At 39.6% G+C, this 23,569-nt stretch overlaps 1 protein-coding gene across 4 annotated transcripts in view; it reads left to right on the forward strand.

Moving 5' to 3' along the window:
• The window catches only part of CORIN (corin, serine peptidase), a 230,071-nt gene that overhangs the window by 141,578 nt on the left and 64,924 nt on the right, over positions 1–23,569 (forward strand). For all 4 annotated transcript variants that reach the window (XM_081236190.1, XM_081236189.1, XM_081236192.1 and 1 more), the window contains 5 exons: positions 4,430–4,546; positions 8,902–9,009; positions 16,981–17,212; positions 20,345–20,490; positions 21,269–21,376. In XM_081236190.1, coding sequence (XP_081092316.1) covers positions 4,430–4,546; positions 8,902–9,009; positions 16,981–17,212; positions 20,345–20,490; positions 21,269–21,376 — 711 coding nt within the window. The remainder of the gene's footprint in view (positions 1–4,429; positions 4,547–8,901; positions 9,010–16,980; positions 17,213–20,344; positions 20,491–21,268; positions 21,377–23,569) is intronic.

A 23,569-nucleotide genomic window follows, 5' to 3' on the forward strand; every position in this document is an offset into this window, starting at 1 on the left:
ATTTTTCTACTTCTGCCTGTTTAGTCAAATACACTCAAGGTTCATTATCTAAACAGATTCTTACACTTTGGTCCTAGCCTATACGGATAATAATTGAGTGGTGTGATGACGGTAACAACATAGTGTAACTGACTTCTGCCTCTCTCTCTCCAAAACTCCAAGCCTGATTTGGCTGCTCTGGTCAAGCGGGTGGCAGTTTTCTTTCTCATTGTCCACAAATATCCTTTCTGGGTCTGCGACTTTGTCAAAGGGATGTTCTTCCCAGAGACTGGGGCACTTTTCTTCGCAAACAATACATGAGCAGTTAAGTGGGAGCCTCCAGAGGCGCTCTCAGGTACCATATGTGGGAGAACCGGGGGAGAACTGGCAGAGATAAGACAGCCTTCAGTGTTCATAGAGTTACACAGAGTGTGCAATAATATTGTAACTTTAGAGCCTGTCTTATTTCTGGGTGAGTATATCCGGAGAAAACTCTAACTCAAAAAGACACATGCTAATGTACAGAAATCTCTGGCATTCCTGTACACTAATGATGAAAAATCTGAAAATGAAATCAAGAAAACACTCCCATTTACCATCGCAACAAAAAGAATAAAATATCTAGGAATAAACCTACCTAAGGAGACAAAAGACCTGTATGCAGAAAACTATAAGACACTGATGAAAGAAATTAAAGATGATACAAATAGATGGAGAGATATACCATGCTCCTGGATTGGAAGAATCAATATTGTGAAAATGACTCTACTACCGAAAGCAATCTACAGATTCAATGCAATCCCTATCAAACTACCAATGGCATTTTTCACAGAACTAGAACAAAAAATTTCAAAATTTGTTTGGAAAAACAAAAGGCCCCGAATAGCTAAAGCAATCTTGAGAACGAAAAACGGAGCTGGAGGAATCAGGCTCCCTGACTTCAGACTATACTACAAAGCTACAGTAATTAAGACAGTCTGGTACTGGCATAAAAACAGAAAGATAGATCAGTGGATCAGGATAGAAAGCCCAGAGATAAACCCACGCACATATGGCCAACTTATCTTTGATAAAGGAGGCAGGAATGTACAGTGGAGAAAGGACAGCCTCTTCAATAAGTGGTGCTGGGAAAACTGGACAGGGACATGTAAAAGTTTGAGATTAGATCATTCCCTAGCACCATACACAAAAATAAGCTCAAAATGGATTAAAGACTTAAATGTAAGGCCAGAAACTATCAAACTCTTAGAGGAAAACATAGGTAGAACACTCTATGACATAAATCACAGCAAGATCCTTTTGGACCCACCTCCTAGAGAAATGGAAATAAAAACAAAGATAAACAAATGGGACCTAATGAAACTTCAAAGCTTTTGCACAGCAAAGGAAACCATAAAGAAGACCAAAAGACAACCCTCAGAATGGGAGAAAATATTTGCAAATGAAGCAACTGACAAAGGATTAATCTCCAAAATTTATAAACAGCTCATGCAGCTCAATAGCAAAAAAACAGACAACCCAATCCAAAAATGGGCAGAAGACTTAAATAGGCATTTCTCCAAAGAAGATATACAGACTGCCAACAAACACATGAAAGAATGCTCAACATCATTAATCATTAGAGAAATGCAAATCAAAACTACAATGAGATATCATCTCACACCAGTCAGAATGGCCATCATCAAGAAATCTAGAAACAATAAATGCTGGAGAGGGTGTGGAGAAAAGGGAACACTCTTGCACTGCTGGTGGGAATGTGAATTGGTACAGCCACTATGGAGAACGGTATGGAGGTTCCTTAAAAAACTACAAATAGAACTACCATATGACCCAGCAATCCCACTACTGGGCATATACCCTGAGAAAACCATAATTCAAAAAGAGACATGTACCAAAATGTTCATTGCAGCTCTATTCACAATAGCCCGGAGCTGGAAACAACCTAAGTGTCCATCATCGGATGAATGGATAAAGAAGATGTGGCACATATATACAATGGAATATTACTCAGCCATAAAAAGAAACGAAACTGAGCTATTTGTAATGAGGTGGATAGACCTAGAGTCTGTCATACAGAGTGAAGTTAGTCAGAAAGAGAAAGACAAATACCGTATGCTAACACATATATACGGAATTTAAAAAAAAAAATGTCATGAAGAACCTAGGGGCAAAACGGGAATGAAGACGCAGACCTACTTGAGAATGGACTTGAGGATATGGGGAGGGGGAAGGGTGGGCTGTGACAAGGCGAAAGAGAGGAATGGACGTGTATACACTACCAAACGTAAGGTAGATAGATAGTGGGAAGCAGCCGCAGAGCACAGGGAGATCAGCTCGGTGCTTTGTGACCGCCTGGAGGGGTGGGATGGGGAGGGTGGGAGGGAGGGAGATGCATGAGGGAAGGGATGTGGGAACAGATGTATATGTATGACTGATTCACTTTGTTATAAAGCAGAAACTAATTAAAAAAATAAATAAATAAACTTTAAAAAAAAAAAAAAAAAAAAAAAAGACACATGCACCCCAATGTTCACTGCAGCACTGTTTACAATAGCCAGGACATGGCAGCAACCTTAATGTCCCTCAACAGATGAATGGATAAAGAAGATGTGGCACATATATACAACGGAATATTGCTCAGCCATAAAAAAAATAAAATAATGTCATTTGCAGCAACATGGATGGACCTAGAGATGATCATACTAGGCGAAGTAAGCTAGACAGAGAAAGGCAAATATCATATATCACTTATATGTGGAATCTAAAAAAATGATACAAATGAACTAATTTACAAAACAGAAACAGACTCAAAGACACAGAAAACAAACTTATGGTTACCAAAGGGGAAAAGGGGGTGGGCGAGGGATAAATTAGGAGGTTGGGATTAACATATACACACGGCTATATATAAAATAGATAACCAACAAGGTCCTGCTGTATAGCACAGGGAACTATACTCAATATTTTGTACTAATCTATAAGGGAAAAGAATCTGAAAAGGAATAGGTACATATATATATATATATATATATATATATATATATATATATATATTTATTTATTTATTTATATAACTGAATCACTGTGTTGTACACCTGAAACTAACATGATATTGTAAATCAACCGTCCTTCAATTAAAAAAAAAAAAGTCTTCAGGTAGCTACTACACTACCTGCCTAATAAAATCAAATATGGCTGATCACATTTTATTCCCTAGAAACTACAGTATACTCAGTAGGGGATAATAAAATGATTGAATAGAAGCAGCTATTTGTTAAAAGAGAGTAATATTGATCTGAAAGAGTTAATATGGTGCATTTTATGCATGTTCAAACTAATTAAACTCTTTATTCCATCTTTTGCTGTCTAAAAATAAAAGCAGGAACAGCTGATGTATATGAGATTGACTATTTAATTTGCCTATAATTTGAGGCAAAATTAGAAATGTGGGTTGCGTGGTTTTTATTTTGACATAAGAAAAATCACATAAATTAATTAGGAAATGCAATGCCCAGCTTTCTTCTTTCCTGAACTTGTTTGAATGGGAATAGTACCTGAGTCCTTGCTCAGTGGACATAGTGGAACAGAGTGGACTGTATTTTGATGGATCTTGGAAAAGCAAGGACTTGGTGCTCATGTATGTATTTATGTATGTGTGTATGTATGTATGTGTGTATGTAGACCATAAGTTGGTGAAGGCTGAGGTCATACGATACATGGGTTTCTAACGCTCTGAAAGACAATAGGGATAAAATTAAGACAACCTTCAGAAATTGGAAGGTTAATGGCTACAAGAATCCCTTTTAAATGTCAGAAGTCATGAGCAAGTTTTGAAATAAAGTGTTTATTGTGGGGTAGGTACTATGCAAGTCTTTCACATATACCACTTCATTAGTGCATTAGGTCAGGTTGGTGCAGAGTGAAATGTTGGAGCTTGAGTTAGAAAAGCTTGCCTTCACATTCTGACCCTACCTTTTAACAGCCTTGAGACTTTGAGGCAAACACTAAACTCTCTAAGCTTCAGTTTCCTTCTTCTAAACAAGGTCGATAATATCCATTTGCAAATTTGTTATGAGGATTTGAGATTAGACACCTAATACTCCTAGCACAGTTATTGCCATATAGTAAGCCTTTAATAAGTTGTAGCTTTTATATTAGTAGTATAACTACTACCATCATTAATACTGTTTTTCACCATGCAATGATCAAGAAAAAATTTTTAGTGAGTGCTATTTAATAAGGGAAGAGGAATTCCTGAAAGGAAACTTTCCATTCCAAAAATACTTGGAATGAACAAAATGAATGATATATTCATTCATTTATGCAGAACATTCAGAAATCTAGAACAATTCATTCTTGGTGATGCCAGATAAATGGGAATCATTGATGTGCTCTGTAGACTGAAAGAAGTAGAGATAATTAAAATGCATGTTATTTTGGCATTTCCTAGCATGTCACAGCCAGGGTCTGGTGGAATGCAGAAGTGGCCAGTGTATCCCCAGCACTTTCCAGTGTGATGGAGATGAGGACTGTAAGGATGGAAGTGATGAGGAGAGTTGCACCAATGGTAAGTGTGTGCTCCAGCCCTGGAAACAGTCCTTACCAGCGGGCCTTTCCTTGGGAGCAAAGCAAAAAGCTGGAAGTTACCTACAGCTTAAAGGATCCCCATATAAATAATGCCAGATTGCCTAATTCACTGGTCCTCACAGCTCTGGTCAGCCAGAAACCCTTGCTTATGGTAAATGTAACTCTCATGCAACTTACACTGAAAAATCATCCCTAAGGGTGAAGAGTAGAGGTTAAACACTTAAACAGCATGGGCAGATTCAGTTAGATGTTTTATGGGGAAACACCAGGATAAAGAGAAAAGTGTAGCATATAGTATTCAATTAGAAATAACTGGCTTCTGAAATTAAATGTAACAGCTTCCTAAAATAACCATGTGCAGAGAAGCAGCTTAATGCCTCACATCTTAACTGGAGTAAAATTGCTTTACACTGGTGTGTTAGTTTCTGCTTTATAACAAAGTGAATCAGCTATACATATACATATATCCCCATATCCCCTCCCTCTTGCGTCTCCCTCCCACACTCCCTATCCCACCCTTCTAGGTGGTCACAAAGCACTGAGCTGATCTCCCCGTGCTATGTGGCTGCTTCCCACTAGCTGTCTATTTTACATTTGGCAGTGTATATATATCCATGCCACTCTCTCACTTCATCCCAGCTTACCCTTCCCCCTCCCTGTGTCCTCAAGTCCTTTCTCTACATCTGCGTCTTTATTCCTGTCCTGACCCTAGGTTCTTCAAAACTATTTTTTTTCTTTTTTTAGATTCCATATATATGTGTTAGCATACGGTATTTGTTTTTCTCTGACTTACTTCACTCTGTATGACAGTCTTTAGGTCCATCCACCTCACTACAAATAACTCAATTTCATTCCTTTTTATGGCTGAGTAATATTCCATTGTATATATGTGCCACATCTTCCTTATCCATTCATCTGTCAATGGACATTTAGGTTGCTTCTATGTCCTGGCTATTGTAATTGGAGCTGCAATGAACATTGTGGTACATGACTCTTTTTGAATTATGGTTTTCTCAGGGTATACGCCCAGTAGTGGGATTGCTGGGTCATATGGTAGTGCTATTTGTAGTTTTTTAAGGAACCTCCATACTGTTCTGCATAGTGGCTGTACCAATTCACATTCCCACCAGCAGGGCAAGAGTGTTCCCTTTTCTCCACACCCTCTCCAGCATTTATTGTTTGTAGATTTTTTGATGATGGCCATTCTGACTGGTGTGAGGTGATACCTCATTGTAGTTTTGATTTGCATTTCTCTAATGATTAGTGATGTTGAGCCTCCTTTCATGTGTTTGTTGGCTATCTGTGTATCTTCTTTGGAGAAGTGTCTCTTTACATCTTCTGCCCATTTTTGGATTGGGTTGTTTGTTTTTTTGATATTGAGCAGCGTGAGCTGCTTGTAAATTTTGGAGATTAATCCTTTGTCAGTTGCTTCATTTGCAAATATTTTCTCCCATTCTGAGGGTTGTCTTTTTGTCTTGTTTATGTTTTCCTTCCAAGCAATATACTTAAATACACTTTAAAAAGAGTCTGATATTATCTGTGAAACCCCCAAAGAAAAAGTAAATCAAATAAGTGGGTTTTTTAAGTGTGTCTATTTCTGCCAGAAAAGAAAGCTCTACACTGATTGTTTTAAGTCCCAGTTTGTGTAGAAGCATCTCTCAGTGCAGGGTTGGTAATATCCTTTGACTTAAAAATCACTACATTTGCTTATAAGTGATCTTACTTCTTACCAACATAGCCTAGTTGTTAAGAATGTGGATGTTGCCGCCCAGCTGCCTGGGTTCAAACCCCAGCTCTGCCACCTACTACCTGGTTGACTTTAGGCCAGTAACTTAACCCTGTTACATTTCAGTTTCTGTGTCTGTAATCTCAGAATAATGATAACTACTTCATAGAGATGGCACGTGGTGAGCACTCAATAAATGTAAGTTATTATCACATGGCTGCTATGTGAAAGCAAGTCTTAGGCTGTATATATTCCAAATCAGCTAATGAGATTGATCACCAATAACTAAATTAGCTTTTTCATAGTGAATATTGATCATTCGGATGGCTTTAATGAAAGCGCATTTCAGACCTAAAGGGAGAGCCTTTTAATCACAGATTTAGTCCATAAAAAGCTAGATAACGAGTGCCTCATTTTACCAGTTTTAAAATTCAGAAGGAAATCCCTTTCTAGCCATGAGTTATTGTGTGCATGTCAGCCAAGCAACTCCCTTTTGAACAAATAGTTCTTTCTCTCTACATAATTCAATGCTGTTTGAAATAATTTTGGATTTTTTTACTAGCAGTGGCAGGATTTGAAAATACTTCTTTGCATGTGTGAGATGTTAGAAAGTCACATGATAAAATGGATCACAAAGTAAAATGGTAGCATCTTTATCCACTCTAACGAATTCAATATAATAAAAGTATATTGTGGTGCTGGGAATTTAGTAGCAAGCAAGACTGCTGATGGGGCTAGCAGGCTCCTGGGGGAGATAAGCCGATACAAATAATTGTGCTGGTCCTTGTCTAACTGGGGAGTGACATAGGCCAGGAGGGAAATTCAAGGTGCTAGGATGCCACGTATTGGATGCATGTCCTGGGAAAGGGCCTCTGGGAAGCTTCCCTGAGATGGAGCTGTAGGAGCCACAATCTGAAGAATGAATGGAATTAACAAAGGAGAGTAGGACTGGAGAAAGAATTTTAGACACAGGGAACCGCTTGGCCAAAGGCACCGAGGTGGCAGGAAGGAGCAAGGTAGTTTAGAGTAGTGGGAGAAGGCCACTGCGTTCGGCGAGCTGAGAGTTAAGGGGAGCGAGTTACCAGCGTCAGCCGTGATCGAAGGCTGGTTCTGCTCAGCCAGGCTGGGAGGGGGTCTGGGACTGCTTCTGCCAGGACTTGGGGCCCTATTCAAGATTTAGGCCATGACAACCCTCAGCCTCACTCTCAACCTTCCTGTTCAGTCTCCCTTAATGTCCGGTGACTCCAGCCTGTGTACTTTTTACTCCAGGCCTTTGCATATCCTGCTGTCTGCTTGGGAAACCCATCCTTCCCTCTTATCCCAACTTACCCCATGTGCCTGAAAAACTCCTTTGAGAAGCTTTACTCTTACCGTCGTAGTTTGCTTTTACTGCTTTTTACATGTACCTTCAGTGGAGCAATGATCACATGGCATCGTAAGATTCCGTTCATGACGATAGCCCTAATTAGGGTAGAAATTATCAGGATTTTCTGTCTTTTAATGCTCAGTGCCTAGCTGGTCATATAAGTGGTCACATAGTGGGCACTTAATATCGGCTGAAGTAATGAATGCATGCTGTCTTAATAAAATTTCTTCAAGAGACTAAATTCATGGAACTAATCCTGGCTTACCTTGCAAAAAAAAGTTTGACCTGATAACGTTAAAAAAAAAAAAAAGGAGTGATATCTATTTTATGCAAGGCTGTGATATATAGTGTTTTTCATTAATGGTACTGAAAGGGAGAAAGAGTCCAGAATAATAAATATTATATTTAGAATTATAGATAAGATTATAGATAAGTCTTAGAAGTCTTAGAATTATAGATAAGAAAGTCCACTATAATAAATATTGTCTTAGAATTACAGATAAGAATGATTGTATGTATATGCATACTGTTATTTATATTTAAAACTGCCTTGCAAGATTTTCTAGGTTCCACATGATGTGTCTGAGTAATTGACTATAATGGGGGCGAGCTAGAAAGAGAACAGGCAGTAATTTATTACCTTATCCATTTAATCTACAAATGACCAGGAAATCAATGGGAAAAGCAGTTTCCTCTCCACATACCTTAAGGAAAAACCATTAGGTTGATGTTACTGTTGTCATCCATTTGGAAACAAGAAACCCAATTCTCAGATCATTGCAGCTAGGCCAGTGCTACTTTCCAAGGACACAGAAAATATGGATAACAGCTGCTTAAGACTTATGCCATGATAAAGTATCCTTATTGTATTGATGTTGATGCCTTATTTATTATTAAGGAAAGCATTTTCCTTAGAGGAAAGACTAGAGTTGGGATCAAATGAGTCTTAAAAATATTGGCCTTTTCCTCAAATCACTTGAATTTTATTTTGTCATCAACTCCATGCACCCATGTAAATATAAGATGCTCTCTTTTCCATTAAAAGCAGCAACAGATGATTTTTGAAGGATGGGTTGCCTCTTAGTTCTTTATTCCTACAGAATCTCAACATGTGTTCAAAATTTTTGGAGAAGTTGGAAGGAAATTAAAGTTGTGTCCTTCCTCGGTTCTGGATCCTTCAGATCCTAGTGCATGGAATTTATAGTTGCTGATGAAAGTAAATGTGCTTTTACCCCGTCTGTAGGTCAGACTCCGTGTCAAGAAGGAGATCAAAGATGCCTCTACAGTTCCTGCCTTGATTCATGTGGTGGTAGCTCTCTTTGTGATCCCAGCAACAGTCTGAATAACTGTAGTAAGTACAGTTGCTGCTGACAATTGCAATCACCACGTCAGGCTATGCACTCAGTTTTATCCTTTTGCATTGACAGTAAAATGCTGAAGTGTGGAATCCCTCCAAAATATGCATATATATATTTCTCTTTTTTTAAAGGTTGCATGTGGTAGCAGAAAAGAAGCAAAATGGTCTTAATTAACTTAAATCATAAACAAATGTGTCATCATAAATGGGCTATAAATCCATTGCTTAATGTCATTGCCGTGACTTTCCACTCAGCGTCAGCTCCTATATATTATTTTCTTGGCTCCATCTGCAGGCAAATGCTATCTTTCTTCCTTTTTAAAGCCCAGCTTCAAGAATGGAAACTTTATCCAAGAAGTAAATATGAAGTTCATCTAAGTAGCCACATAAAACTTTGGCGGTCTGTTCTTGTAATAAAATGTATTCTCACCCTTCCAGGAACTTTGCTGACCTATAATGACCTCGCTACAAATGGTGTAGACAGGTGGCTGTATCCAAACTGGCTTCAGGAGGAGGAATGATTAGGGGAAGATTGAATGGGCAGGGGTGGCAGAAAGACTCTCTCGGGAAATTTTAAATGAATTGGAAAGCCCCCGAAGACTGATTTCTAGTAATGGCTTGCTTACTTCTGGGCTCTGCTTTCACACTCCAGTCCCTTCTTTCACTTTTTAGAATTAATTTTTGGCTTCCCTGTCAGCTTGGGCTTGAGACTTAGAAGCAGGTCTGTCAGCTTTCAGTTGACAAGAAGGTATGACTTCTTAGCACAGATCCCAGCAGTGAAGGCCCCTGGAGGCCGGGAGGTTGAAAGGCTGAAGGGTTCGGGTCCCTGGATTTGCTGAAGTTTTCAGATCCTAATTCTACTCTGTGACCTTTCTGGGTCAATGTAGAGCTTATGGGTGGCGGGTAGCCCGTACCCCTTAGGGGATATCAAGGGGTGAAAACAGTGGGCTGGATAGGCGTGTGAGGGCAACAGCCAATTAATAACCCAGACTAACAAGATTTTTTGTTTAATTTCACAAGCATTTAATAACTGTTTGGCCGAAAGCACAATACCCAGCCCTCCTCCATTTCCCATAGGACAGAACAGTGCAGATAGATATCAGTCTGACCACTAAGACACACTACCATTTTATTCACTCTAAAATGATTAAATATATGTCTGTGTATGTGTATATATGTATATACATATGATTTGACTTTGCTCATCTCCCAGTCTTCCCTGGAACTCTTTCAGAATCATTTTTTTACTTCACCTTGAACTTGGGCTGTAGAATTTTGGACAGTGACAGTATTGTCTCAGACACATGTATTTTATTAAAGTTTTGGGGGTTGTCTGACATGTAATGGCACTTACTGTTAGATTAAAAAAAGGTGAGAGAGCAATGTTAGCCTGTGTCAAATTTAGGCAGGGAGTAACCAAGTATATGTTATCCTATTTTCTCTACACTTGAAATATTTCAAGATTAAAAATATGTTACCACCTGTCCAAAAAAAAAAAAAAAAAGGAACTTGTAGGAAGGGCACTAGATAACTCAGCTTGTATGTATGTTGACTTAAAAAAAATGCACAACGTGAGAGTTGCGAGTTAAGTTTTATTGGGTAAAATGAGGACTGAAGGCCGGGAGACAGCATTTCAGATAACTCTGAAAAAAACAGGTAGTCAGGAATGTCAAAAGATTATTATTAATCAAAGAATACCAGATATCTCAATTTAAGGAATTTAGCGCTTTTCTATGTATGGGAAGATGCAAAAAGTCTTGGCTCCCTGAAATCATTCCTTTGATGTGCACCTCAGCTCTCCGGGCCAGTATCCAGTGTTTTCACATCCTGAGTTTCCTCAGGTCTCACCTCAGGGAGTGGCTGCAGTCTGATGGCTGCTAGATGGCAGGTATTCTTTTCAGCCCTGAGTTTCCTCAGGGCTCACCAGCTCACGTTGGAGGGCTGCAGTCATTGGTGACTGTGACATCCTTTGTTTATGGATATGGCAGGAAATATTCCATTTATCATGTATATTCAACCAGTATTTCTAGTGTGTCTGTGATGTCCCAGACACTGGGATTGGGCACTGGGCACTTTGATGGCAGTGAAGGGAGACATGATTCCAGCCTTCCTGGAGCTAACTTTTCAACAGTGGGATCATATGGCCACCTTCCCATTCATACATACAACTTTGGTTTTCTTTTTATGTTCTTCAAATACACTCAAACCGTTTCCCTAGCATCTCACTCTCTCATCAGCTTCCTCTTTCATCACAGATGTTCTTGCCATGTTCTCTCCATATATATTCAGCAAACATTTGAACACACCCTCTTCCGAGTATTAGGCATTGGGCTTGTCCTTGGTCTCCATTCCTTCTGTGTTATTAAAAATAAGTGTTGGAGAAAAAAGTACATGAGTAAACATTTAGAACTAAAGGTTGATGGAGTACTGTGGGAAACTTGAGGGGGCCCCTGAGGCATGACAGTCATACCCGGCTTCATACAGCCATGGCAATCATGGGCATGGGGAGAGACCCGTGCCCAGGAGCTGCTGTCTCTGCTAGGCACATAAGCAGTGTATATGCCTAACTTCCAGCTGAGAGTAAAGATGTTATTCCTTATTTTTCAAAGAGCTTCAGGATGGTGTGTGTCTACTTGGTTCTCTGTAAATATGGACAAGTATCATCTCCTCTCAGAAAACTCTTCATGCACTTGAAAACGTGATTGTTTAAAGATCTTTGACACTGTCAGAGACTACTGTTATTTAGATTCTGGAGCACGACTGAGCAGCCCTCTCTTTCTCTGGCTCCCTGCCAGTGGGGAATATGAGTTTGGAGAATGTGGACATTCTTTCCGGTGGAGTCAGCCTCTCACTGGAGTTGCTGGGAGGCTAGTCCTTAAAGATAATGGTTTTTGCCACCCCATAAAATATTATAATAACGTTCCAATGGTCCCTGAAGATATACTGGGTGGGACCCCGGCATCAGTATTTTAAAAATTCCCCAGGTGACCCCAGTGTGCAGCAAAAGTTGAGAATTATTGCTTTGTGGCCTGACGAGGCTGCTGGGATTAGTGACATCCTGAAATTGGGTGTGAAAAACAGTCTTCATGGTTTTCATATTTTTCAGTGGATAAGATCCATGGTTTATCTCAGATGAGCAGAAGTGCCTACAATTAAAAAAAGCCTAAAGAACACATCTCAGATGATATTGTGTATGGAGAGGCTTAAAAGTATCACAGTATCACCATATCCACTCCAGCCCAGAATCTTTAACGTGTTTGCACCCTGCTGGGAGGCAAAATACGGACATGTCCTTGCCTTGGGGGGTAAGATCAGGAATGTTATTTCCCATCAGTCTGGTGTAGAGGGACTAATCCATCACCTGTACCTTGTAGAGTGCAATTCAGACATCTGGGGGAACCTGGCGGAGAGAGCAGCTCCTGGGCATGTCTCTCTCCCCACCTCCCTGAGCCCATGATCGCCATGGCTGTATGAAGTCCAGTATGACTGTCATGCTTCAGGGACCCTCCCAAGTTTCCCATAGTGTTCCATCAACCTTTAGTTCTACATGTTTATTTGTGTACATTTTTCTTCCAACACTTTTTTTTTTTTTTTTTTTTTTTTTGGCGGTACGCGGACCTCTCACTACTGTGGCCTCTCCCATCGCAGAGCACAGGCTCCGCACGCGCAGGCCCAGCAGCCATGGCTCACGGGCCCAGCCGCTCCGCGGCATGTGGGATCTTCCCGGACCGGGGCACGAACCCGTGTCCCCTGCATCAGCAGGCGGACTCTCAACCACTGCGCCACCAGGGAAGCCCCCAACACTTATTTTTAATAACAGAGAAGGAATGGGGACGAGTGACTAGCCCAGTGCCTGACATGCAGAAGAAGGGGTGTTCAAATGTTTGCTGAATATATATGGAAGGAACCTGGCAAGAACACCTGTGATGAAAGAGGAAGCTGATGAGACGGTAAGACGCTAAGGAAACTGTCTGAGTGTATTTGAAGAACAGAAAAGGAAAACCAAAGTTGTATATATGAGTGGGAAGATGGCAGTATGATTCCCCCCCACTGAAAAGTTATATCCAGGAAGAAATGAACAGCTTTGTTCTTCAAATAATTTCCCAGTGGTCTGTCAATTTCCTGCCCTCTCCTTGCAATCTCTAGGTGGAAGGAACAGATAGTATAGGGGTGTGGTCAACAAGCCATATGCTGTAATGATTAAGGACTTCAGTTCTCAGTATCAAATAGTAGATGAGAGGAACAACCTCTTTCTAAAAGCATTCCCAGCTAGTAAGTGGAAGATAAATGATTGAATTCGAATATTACCATTTGGTAACCAGGTGAATTAACAGGGCAAAGCACTGAGCATGGACATACAGCTGTAGACATCACAAAAAGAAATCAGACGGATGTGTCTTCTGATAAAAGAACCTAGAGTCTTGCCAAAGGGATGAGGCCTAATCAGCCCCCTGGCTTCAGCTGCCAGTGTTCAGGAGACAAGGGGGACAGGGGAAGATGTTTCACCTCCCCAGGAGTGTGCAATCAGCAAAATCCAAACTCTGGCCCACTCTACAGGTCAAGTCCCCAGATTCTTCAATAGTTAAACATTAAAGAAAAAGAAAGAGATGGAGGGGAGGGGGAACATAGATAGTATAAGAGACTTAAATTTGGTTTTCAAAAATGGGTAGCCAAACTGTAGTATGTAGGATGTGGTGCACACTTATGTAATAAAGCTATGAAGAAGAGCAAGGAAGTGATGACTCTGAAACTCAGCATTTACTTTATGGGGGAAGGAGAAGGTCGACATAAGACAGGGGATATGGAAGGGTACATGGGATGTCTGGCAGTGTTCAGTGGCTTGACTTGGGTAGTAGTTATAAGGGTGTCCACCTTATAATAGCTCTTCAAATTCTAAAAAATAAATAATAATAAAGAGAGCTTTAAAGTTTTGACACAAAGATGAATCTCGGATATATATGCCAATGGATGTTGGAAATGACATTTTCTCATGTAAACGACCATCAGTCTAATACATGATTTCCATTGGCTTCAGGTATTGCATCATGATGAAGATGTAACATCGTTTAGTTAACAGTCCTTTCTTTAGGTTGAATTTATCAAATATTGTTTCAGACTTTGAAAGGTGGGCTATCATTGAGACTCCATCAGGATCTTTTTTTCTACAGATATTTATTAAACCTCATCTATCCTCAGGACGCCATGCCAGGCACTGCCTCAAGCTCACACTGAATTATACAGCCCTGCAACAGCTAAATGTCCCCACATGTTTGTGACGTGATCGCCCTCTAGTGGCTAATGTCAATCAGGCTTGTCAGTGAGTCTACTGCTTAAGATATAAAAGTTTATTGATACCATAAGTCGTAGAATTTGAGGTTGCCAGCTACTTGAAAGTTTCTCTTGCTTAGCACTTTGTGAAGAATGCCTTTATGAAGGAAACAAAACAACCTCACCGCATTCAGTAAAGATCTCAGGATAATACATGATCATAACGTAATCCTTTCATCTCCCCTGACTCTGAGACACTTAAAGCCTATATCTTATCCTAAATCAAAATCGATACATCCCACATATCAAAAGAGAGAAAAGTTATGCATGTGATATGCCTATTAGTCATCTCAAGGAAACAACAAACTGATAAAAAGTTGAAACTTGATAGGGTAGTTGAGGAAGAGAGAGAAAGAAAAGACATCTACAGGGAAAAAAAGACTGCATCAAAATATGTGTGAATGATCCCATTTTTGTAAAATTTTAAGTATATTAAAGAAATTAAGAAAAATATAGAGTGTGAGCTGCCTCTACTGATTTGTAAGATGGTTGTGACAGGTAATCAAGCAACAAAAGCAAGCTGAAGAGGAAACCCATCTTTTGGCATTGAGGGAAGTTAAGAGAGAGGGAGGTGGGGAGATGAAGAGCTTTTCCTATATGCGTCTTTGTATTGTTTTCATTGTTATAAGGAATATGAATTTTTCGTGTATAATCTGAACTCAGAACATTTCAGTGTTTCTCCTCTTTCACAAATCAAAGAAGTGGTAAGCTGAACCAACCCCATACCTCCTCTGTCTCTCTTTCTTCTCTCCACCCTGTAGGCATCCTCAGGATTATGCCAGCTTTAGAGTTTTACTCCTTCCTCAATAAACTGAGAGTCTTACATACTTGGTCCGTGAAATGTTTCAGTCTGGCCAATATCGGGCTCCTTATCAGCATAATCTCTGCAAAGCCCTCAGACTCTTTAAATTAAGAAATAGTCCCAGAGCTGTTTTAATATTTCCCTGCAGTCCTTATTGCTAATCTGTTTGCCTGCATACCATTTCCTAGTCAAATAATTAAATTTAATTTGAATAATTACTCTTAATAAGGCATGAAATCTCTGGTGGACCTGACCTGATTCTACCAAGACACTCCCTTGATTTCCCCTCTCCTCTGGGAATGAAGCACGTCCACCACAGACAGAGAGGGGACAGAGAGCCTTTCCACCGCATTCCCCCACACCTGCCCAAACCCCGCTTATCCTGGGAAGGCTTCCCAAGCTGCTCCTACCCACTCTGTCTCTCCGGGCTCTAGCATTTTGTTCAGTCCCACTAGCCTAGCCTGTTCATGTTATACCACAGCTACCTGCATGTGTCTTTCTTCCTCTGGAGACTTAGAGTGCTTCAATGGCAGGGACTCTATTTTTCATTATTTTCATTATTTTTACATTTTACATTTTAAAGGATAGTTTCTGATGCCTCCCCCCTCCTTTCCTTCCTTAATTCTCACACTATGCTTGGTGCAGACTTTGAGATCAAGAAATAAGTTCTCCAGGGAACTATATTCAATATCTTGTAATAAACTATAACGGAAAAGAATCTGAAAAAGAATTAATTTTATATATATATACGTGTGTGTGTTTATGAATCGCTTTGCTGTACACCAAAAACTAACACAACATTGTAAATCAACTATACTTCAATTAAAAAGAAGAAATGAGGTCTCATTTCACAAAACTCTCAAATTGTATGGGGAAGGCAAGTAAGTAAAGAATAGAGCAGAGGGCAATGAGTGCATGGCATGCACACCCTGGAGATGCTCTGGAGCTCAGCGGAGACCTACTAGGAGTGGAAGGGGAAGAGTGGTTGGCCAGAAAGCCTTCCTGGAAGAGGGGTTTGGGCTGAGTGCTGCAGAACAAGGAGAAAGTAGCTTAGTGGGCAGGATGGGGAAGGATGATTCCAATCAGCAGTTGCCCTATGTACCTGGCAGCTAGAACCATGATTGCATTTGAGGGGTGATTACAAGTGTGCGAAGGAAAGAAGGGGATAAAAGCTAACAGGACCCACAAAGGACGCGTGCAATTCTTAAAATGTCTGGTGTCACCAAGGAAATATTGCTGGCGAGATAGTCATGGGTGATGAGGCTGGAAAGTTAGGCTGTGATTTGGAGTGCGAAATAGCCTTGGATGCCAAGCTAAAGGGTTAGGGGTTATCTCATTGGCACTGGATATCTAATGGATCTCAGCCTCCTCTTGACCTGAAGTTGTATAGCCTTATACACTGATCAACAATAAAACGTATAGAAAAAAGTCATCTAATTGCCTATTTAGGCAAATTCATTGATTTTTTAAAATGGCTATGAAGGTGGTGGGGAATACCCTCGTTTAGAAGTAATGGATAAATCAGAAGACAAATTAAAGTGAGTAAAAGGAATCAGACAAGTGGAGCCGAGGGAGAAAAATGCGCAAGACTTTCTGAAACGTGCGTTCTGGACGGTGTGCTAGCAGCTCCGTATTCAGAAGTGAATCTTGGTTCGTCAAGACACTTCATTAACCACACTATTTACCTTTTGATGGCATCTCATATACTACTTACATCTAGTCTTAGCTACTTCCAAGAAAGGGTAAGAGAGATTTTAGTTTTGTAAGATATTAAGAAATTGTTTTACATGTGAAATTTAAAAATATATGTATCTGTATGTGTGTTTTCTTGTTAGGTCAGTGTGAACCAATTACGTTGGAGCTCTGCATGAATTTGCCCTACAACCATACAAATTATCCAAATTACCTCGGCCACAGGACTCAAAAGGAAGCATCCGTCAGCTGGGAGTCTTCTCTTTTCCCTGCACTTGTTCAAACCAACTGTTACAAATACCTCATGTTCTTTGCTTGCACCATCTTGGTACCGAAGTGTGACAGGAATACAAGCCAGCGTATCCCCCCTTGCAGGTAATACAGTGGGGTCTCCCCCAGGCATCCTCATTTTCCCTCAAGGGGAACCAAGGGAATGAAGACATAGTTTGAGTTTAGACAAAGTACATACTTTGCCAACAGGTCCTGCATTTAACAAATTACCTATCTAAAAAGTAAAGAAGTAGGAATTCTAAAATGAATATCTGAGTAAGAATTCATCAGTGAACTACCAAACAAGAGAGATATGAACTGCCTTTGATAATAATTCATGGACTTTAATCAAATAAAATCACAAGTGTTTCATTTTGTTGGATCAGGAAGCGGCTTTTAAAATGTGAGTCAGCAGTAGGGGTGTGTCTCCCTGTTTCTCTGGCAATGTTGATGTATTTTAAATGCTGCCTTCTGATAACATCAAAAGTTAGGAGACATTACACAAAGAGTGGGCTGAAGGAGTCATCACACCAAACTCAGGATGGACGGGGGATGGACATTGCTGTTTTTCTACCTGGTTAGATGAAATACAGGATGGTTTTTCAAGAGTGTGGCTTGAACTTAGGATATGAGTGATGCCCTATGGGTTAAGATTATTACTCTGGTGTCCACCTCCTGATTCAAATCCTGGCTCTTCTGTAGCTGCTTGTAGCCTGAGACAGGTTCCTCAGTCTCTCCCAGCCTCAGTTTCTTTACCTGTAAGATCAGGATAGTGGTGGTGCTTGGGTTGGGTTGTTGTGAGATTAGATGAATGTACATAAATGTAAAGTGCTGTGCATTGATTGTAAGCCCAGAATAAACAAAGCTCTGATGTTAGGACAGGAGCACAACTAACTGCTTTGTGGCAGTTTGGTCCCTCTTCTATGCTGTGTGTTCAGGGTTATAGTCAGAGAATGTGCACGTACAGGGTGGCTGTCACAGAGGTGAGGGCTGCTTTTCTCAGGGCTGTTTTCCATCAAGGGGTGAATACACAGATGTGCCTGCCTAAATGTGAGTGGTAACTATGGAAACCATATGTTGGGATCAGAAGTCACTCAGAGCTTTAAGAAAAAGCAAGAATATCAATACAGTGGACAGATGGGAAAACAGTAAATTATATGCCAGATATCAAATGGATGACAAGGTAGGGCCATCTATAGAGTTGGGACAGGAAGCAATAAAATTTAAAAATGATTTGGGGGAACTAAACAAATTATACAAACAGAGTAAAATTTAATGTTGGCTGTGCAAACATAATTCTGAAAATTTCTATTAAATGCCTTTTAAAGTATCACTAATAAAACGTCTACCAGTTTTATGTTAGCAAGTTATTTATAAATCTTATTCTGCTTTTCCTAAGCAAGGTTGATGATAGTGAATAGTTACTTTCAGAAGTACTTAACAAATTCTTGTATTTGACTTTCTTTTCATATGTGTATAAGAATTTCCCTATTGCAATGTTCTCTGGAACACATATCCACATATGATTGATAATTTTAGGACTTAGGTTTCATATTAAAATGCCCAAGATAAGACTGATCCTGAAATACTATTCAATAACCATTTTTGAATAAGTGTTTAGAATAAACATTTTGAATCAAGTGTTGAACTTCTAGACACTTTAGTTTTGTTTCTTAGGTTTACACATACACGTACATCTTTCATTTTCAGTGGCTATCAAAGTGAGTTTTACATTCTGATATTTGTAAGAAAAATTTTTGGATTATGACAAGAATAATATACTGATATGCTCATGGGGTAACACATAAGTCCTTTTGCCAAGCTTGGTTATTGATCTTAATATTCGGTTTTTAAGCTATGAGTTGGGAAAAAAACTAACATTCTTGAGCCCTTAAAATGTGCTGAATACTTTACGGTAGTTTTCATCCTCAAAATAACCTTTTAAGATTGCTGTCTCTATGGCTGAGCACCGCACAGATTATTATAACAGGTGTGCCATGGAGTTGTAGTCCCACATATTGTATTTCCATTTTATAGGAACAAAAAGTGGTAGAGTCAGGCACTACCTGACTTCCATCTAAATTAGGTATCGTTTGGTTAATTTAAAATATCAGCAGCAATTGAGTTATATACATTTTTATATTAATCTGCAACAAAACTATTCAGTCCAACAGAGAGTTACTAAACCCTGTTGAGCTTCCCATTTTTGCAAACCTAATATGAGAATGCCATGGCTTTGTCTTTGCCCCCAATTCCTAGGCTAAACCAGCATTAAGTTATGCTCTATCTTAACTTAAATCTAGACAGACTTAAATCTAGACAGAGCCTTTTCTGAAACGTCTCCATTCAATTGCTAACCATTCCTTACCTGTTAAAATTACCTTAGTGGTTTAAAGTTTGAAACTTTTAAGAAATGAGAATGTATTTAAAGCGAAATAAAAAATTTGCCTAAGAACTTACTTTCATTATGTCTACTTAAAAAAAAAAGTTCGTAACTAATTTCTTGGTAATATATTGAGGCAAACTGTTTTTTTCTTTCCCCGTAGGAAGTAAAGCCATCTTCTCTGAGACATGCTGATACCTCAATTTAAAAATATTCTGGTACAAATGAGATAATACACATAAAAGCACCTAGTACAATGCTTAGTGTGTCTTTTCTTTAACAAAGACCAACAAACTTCATTTTTACCAACTTGAGCTCAACACAGATGGGTTTGGTGTAAGCTGAAGTAATAATGCCTTAGGTAAGCCAGGTTGGCACAGGAAATGGCTCACATCACAGGGCACCACAGGGGGCTGAGGCTGAGGGTGTTGTATAGATTCCATGACCTTTGGTGGCAGACTGTCCAAGTGATTTTGGGGGCTTCCCTGATTAAAACAAAAAACACTGGAGTGTGTCTGCCTGAAAGACAGAAGAGAAAATGAGAAAGACAAACTGGAGGAGGGAATCCGTGTTCTGGGAACATCTCTATTTCTATTTCTGCAATGGAGTTTCTTTTGGTGAAAGTATGTTTCTGGAATGTATCCCCCTTGTAGCGATATTACTCAATTTGGTTTCCCAAATATCTATTATGTATATGTGCATTCATATATATACATTGGTACGCACACACACTGCATACACACACCACATACACATGCCAACCCATAGCCATACAGAATTAAAACCCTACATAGAGGCCTAACATCAGGTGTAGCTGTTTCTGCTTGTAATATTTTGTCTTTCTCACTTTTTAGAGCTCTGTGTGAGCATTCCAAAGAACGCTGTGAGTCTGTTCTTGGGATTGTGGGCCTACAGTGGCCAGAAGACACAGATTGCAATCAATTTCCAGAGGAAAATTCAGACAGTCAAACCTGTCTAATGCCTGATGACGACGTGGAAGGTTAATTTTTAAATTAATTACAATGGGGTACCTAACATGGATGAATATATCAGCTACTTTTAGAGGTTTCTTTGTTGTTATTGTTTGTATTTAGTTACCAGTAGAAAGGCTGCATAGGTGGTGAATCTATAAACTTGATTACATTGAAGAATTTGATACCCATCTGTTAGACATTGTCTTCATTTAAAAAATAAATTGCAGAGATGACTTTAATTCTCTAGGTATTTATTTTAAACACACTTAACTCACAGAGTCCATTATATATGGATGCTGCTTTTATACTAGGGGCCCTGTAGGTAATGGTGAAGATCAAGCCTTGGTTCCTTCAAGTGCAAAGCATTCAGAGACCTTGGCAATGTAGGATAATCAAGTAGAGAAATGGAATCAAGGACCTGCCCACTAGGTGGAAAGATTAGGATGGGAAACAATATGACACATTAAAGGAAAGCCAGCTGGGTAGTTGGGAACATTGACTTCATAGGACATTTCAGGCTCCAGCAATTGTTAGGCTGTCCATTCGGAAAGGGAGTTAATTGCTGGAAAGCATAAAGACACAAAACAGCTGATCTGAAGAGGTGATGTCAAGGATGAAGGAAAAAGATGCTGATAGGCAGACAGAAGAAAGCCAAGTAAACTTTGACCATTTCAGCTTTGTGAAGGACCATCCTTATGTTCAGTGATAACTTCTCCACAACATCCCACATGTAAATGGATAAATTAGCTGATGGTTCTGGGTTTTCTGTCTGTTGACAGTAATATGGCCCACTGCTTTTAACAGAATGCTCACCTAGTCACTTCAAGTGCAGCTCAGGACGGTGTGTTCTGGCTTCCAGAAGATGTGATGGCCAGGCTGACTGTGATGATGATAGTGATGAAGAAAACTGTGGTATGTATGTGAGATGGCACTTTTCTTGAATGTACACTAATAACTGGTTAGGATAAGGGATTGTGTTAATATATGTCCATTGTTTACTGATAGTTGTAAGTAGTGACTAGGATTGAATGCTAAGGCATTTACTTCTTAAATTATCAAATGGCAAAACATGAATTATAAGTGCTTTTCCTGTTAATTCCATTGATTTTCCCTAAATTACACTTCTGTTTATAACCTTGATGACATATGTGCAAACTCTTAGTAAAAGAAGAAGCTCTTCACAAATGTAAGAGATTATTTTTATTGAGAGATTCTAAAGCAGTTGTCCTCTGTTTTAAGGTCAGAATAATAGTGTCCTTGCCTACAATTCCCATATTCTTAAATAGGCATCTAGATACACAAAGACAGAGTGCAGGCTCTAAAATTCAAATTTAATTGGGATTTATCTTCATGCCCTCTCTGATTTTTGTCTCTGTCAGCAAAGGGTAAAACTCTTCCTGACATTTCTGCCTTTGAACTCCAAAATCACCAATGGAAAGGCCAGAAATGCCAAAGGCAATTTAAGTGGAGCTAATTCCCATTTTATTTCCCTGCAAACCTTTGTACTTGTAACCTCAAAATGTGTCAGGGAATAGAAAACAGACAGTGCTCTTTACTAAGCAACATTTTCGAGTAAAGTAAAATGATTGAAGGGCTACCCAAAGAATAGTTTGGTTATGATTATTTAGCTTGTTCTGCTTAAAAAAACCTGACGCTTTTTGCCATTGAAAGCACATGAGGCAATGCATCTTTTGAAATCATTTTATTCTTTTGGCCTTTGAGGGATGAAATATTGCCTTGCTTCCCAAAATGAGTTTTCCATAGTAGACATTGCCCTTCTGGTCCAGACAAAATGTCACAGCAATCAACTGAAATCCTATCAGCTACTATAAATATGGATAAGTGCATCTTCTAGAAAATTAGAACTGTCAGAATGATGGTAATTTTGTTAGGGAGGAACATACAGTGTTTTGAGAAGCTACTGTTGTTTGTGGTCTGTATGTAAAGAAATAAATCAAAACTCATTTAATATCCCTTATATAAACGATTTATTAAGAATCTATTGGGGGCTTCCCTGGTGGCGCAGTGGTTGAGAGTCCGCCTGCCGATGCAGGGGACACGGGTTCGTGCCCCGGTCCGGGAGGATCCCACATGCCGTGGAGCAGCTGGGCCCGTGAGCCATGGCGGCTGGGCCCGTGAGCCATGGCCGCTGGACCTGCGCGTCCGGAGCCTGTGCTCTGCAACGGGAGAGGCCACAACAGTGAGAGGCCCACGTACCGCAAAAAAAAAAAAAAATCTATTGGATTTTTTCACTACACTATGGCTTTGATGGGTTATGGTATTCTGAGATGCAAATTAAAATAGATTATCTTAGATTGTCCAAAGAGGTTACATGATACTTCCTTGGGTGGCTAGACCGAAATTTGCAGTAGGGGAATTTGAGAAATGTAAAAGCTTAGTCTCAAAGAGTCTTATGAAGATTAAATGGTCTGAGTTCTAGAGTATATTCTGTAAAAAAGAAATTTAAAGCACTATAGGGTACAAATGATCCTAAAATGTCAGATTTCTAGTTAAGTAATGAGTTTTTGTCAGTACTTTAATCTCACAATGAAAGGCTCACGAGAACTATCAAATAAATTGTCTAATCTCTATAAATCACTCAAAAGACGGGCGATGTTATTGAGAGTTCTGGTTAAGGAAAGTTAAAAGTCAGTAATAAAGTAATACATTTGGAACATTAATTGCCCCAACAGTATTAATCTATGAGAGAACTCTCATTAAGTTTTCCAAAGCAACTGGGCCACGTGTACGCGTTTGAATGGGCATGTCCCATGCTCTGGGAGAACACAGCAGTTAAAATCAAATGAAGAAGTCACGCAGTAGAGGAAGGCCCAATAGAGGGCTACTGGAAAATCCTCGGATTCCCATTTTGCCTACTTGCTCAGTTTGTCCCTCTGTTTCCATGGGCGTGGATAGGCATACCATCTGGTCATGCAAACACCAGCTCCAGCAAAGCTAGGTTTCACTCCAAGCTTCCTGTCTTTCTGATTTATTCCATCCATTGTGGAGTGGAATGCACTTAAATGCTTGGGCTTTACTGAATAATGTAACTATTAACTATTCACTTTCACACATCTGCAGCTCCTCCAAAATTTTAACAACAGT

This window comes from Mesoplodon bidens, assembly GCF_964165515.1.
Source record: "Mesoplodon bidens genome assembly, chromosome: 1".
NCBI lineage: Eukaryota > Metazoa > Chordata > Mammalia > Artiodactyla > Ziphiidae > Mesoplodon > Mesoplodon bidens.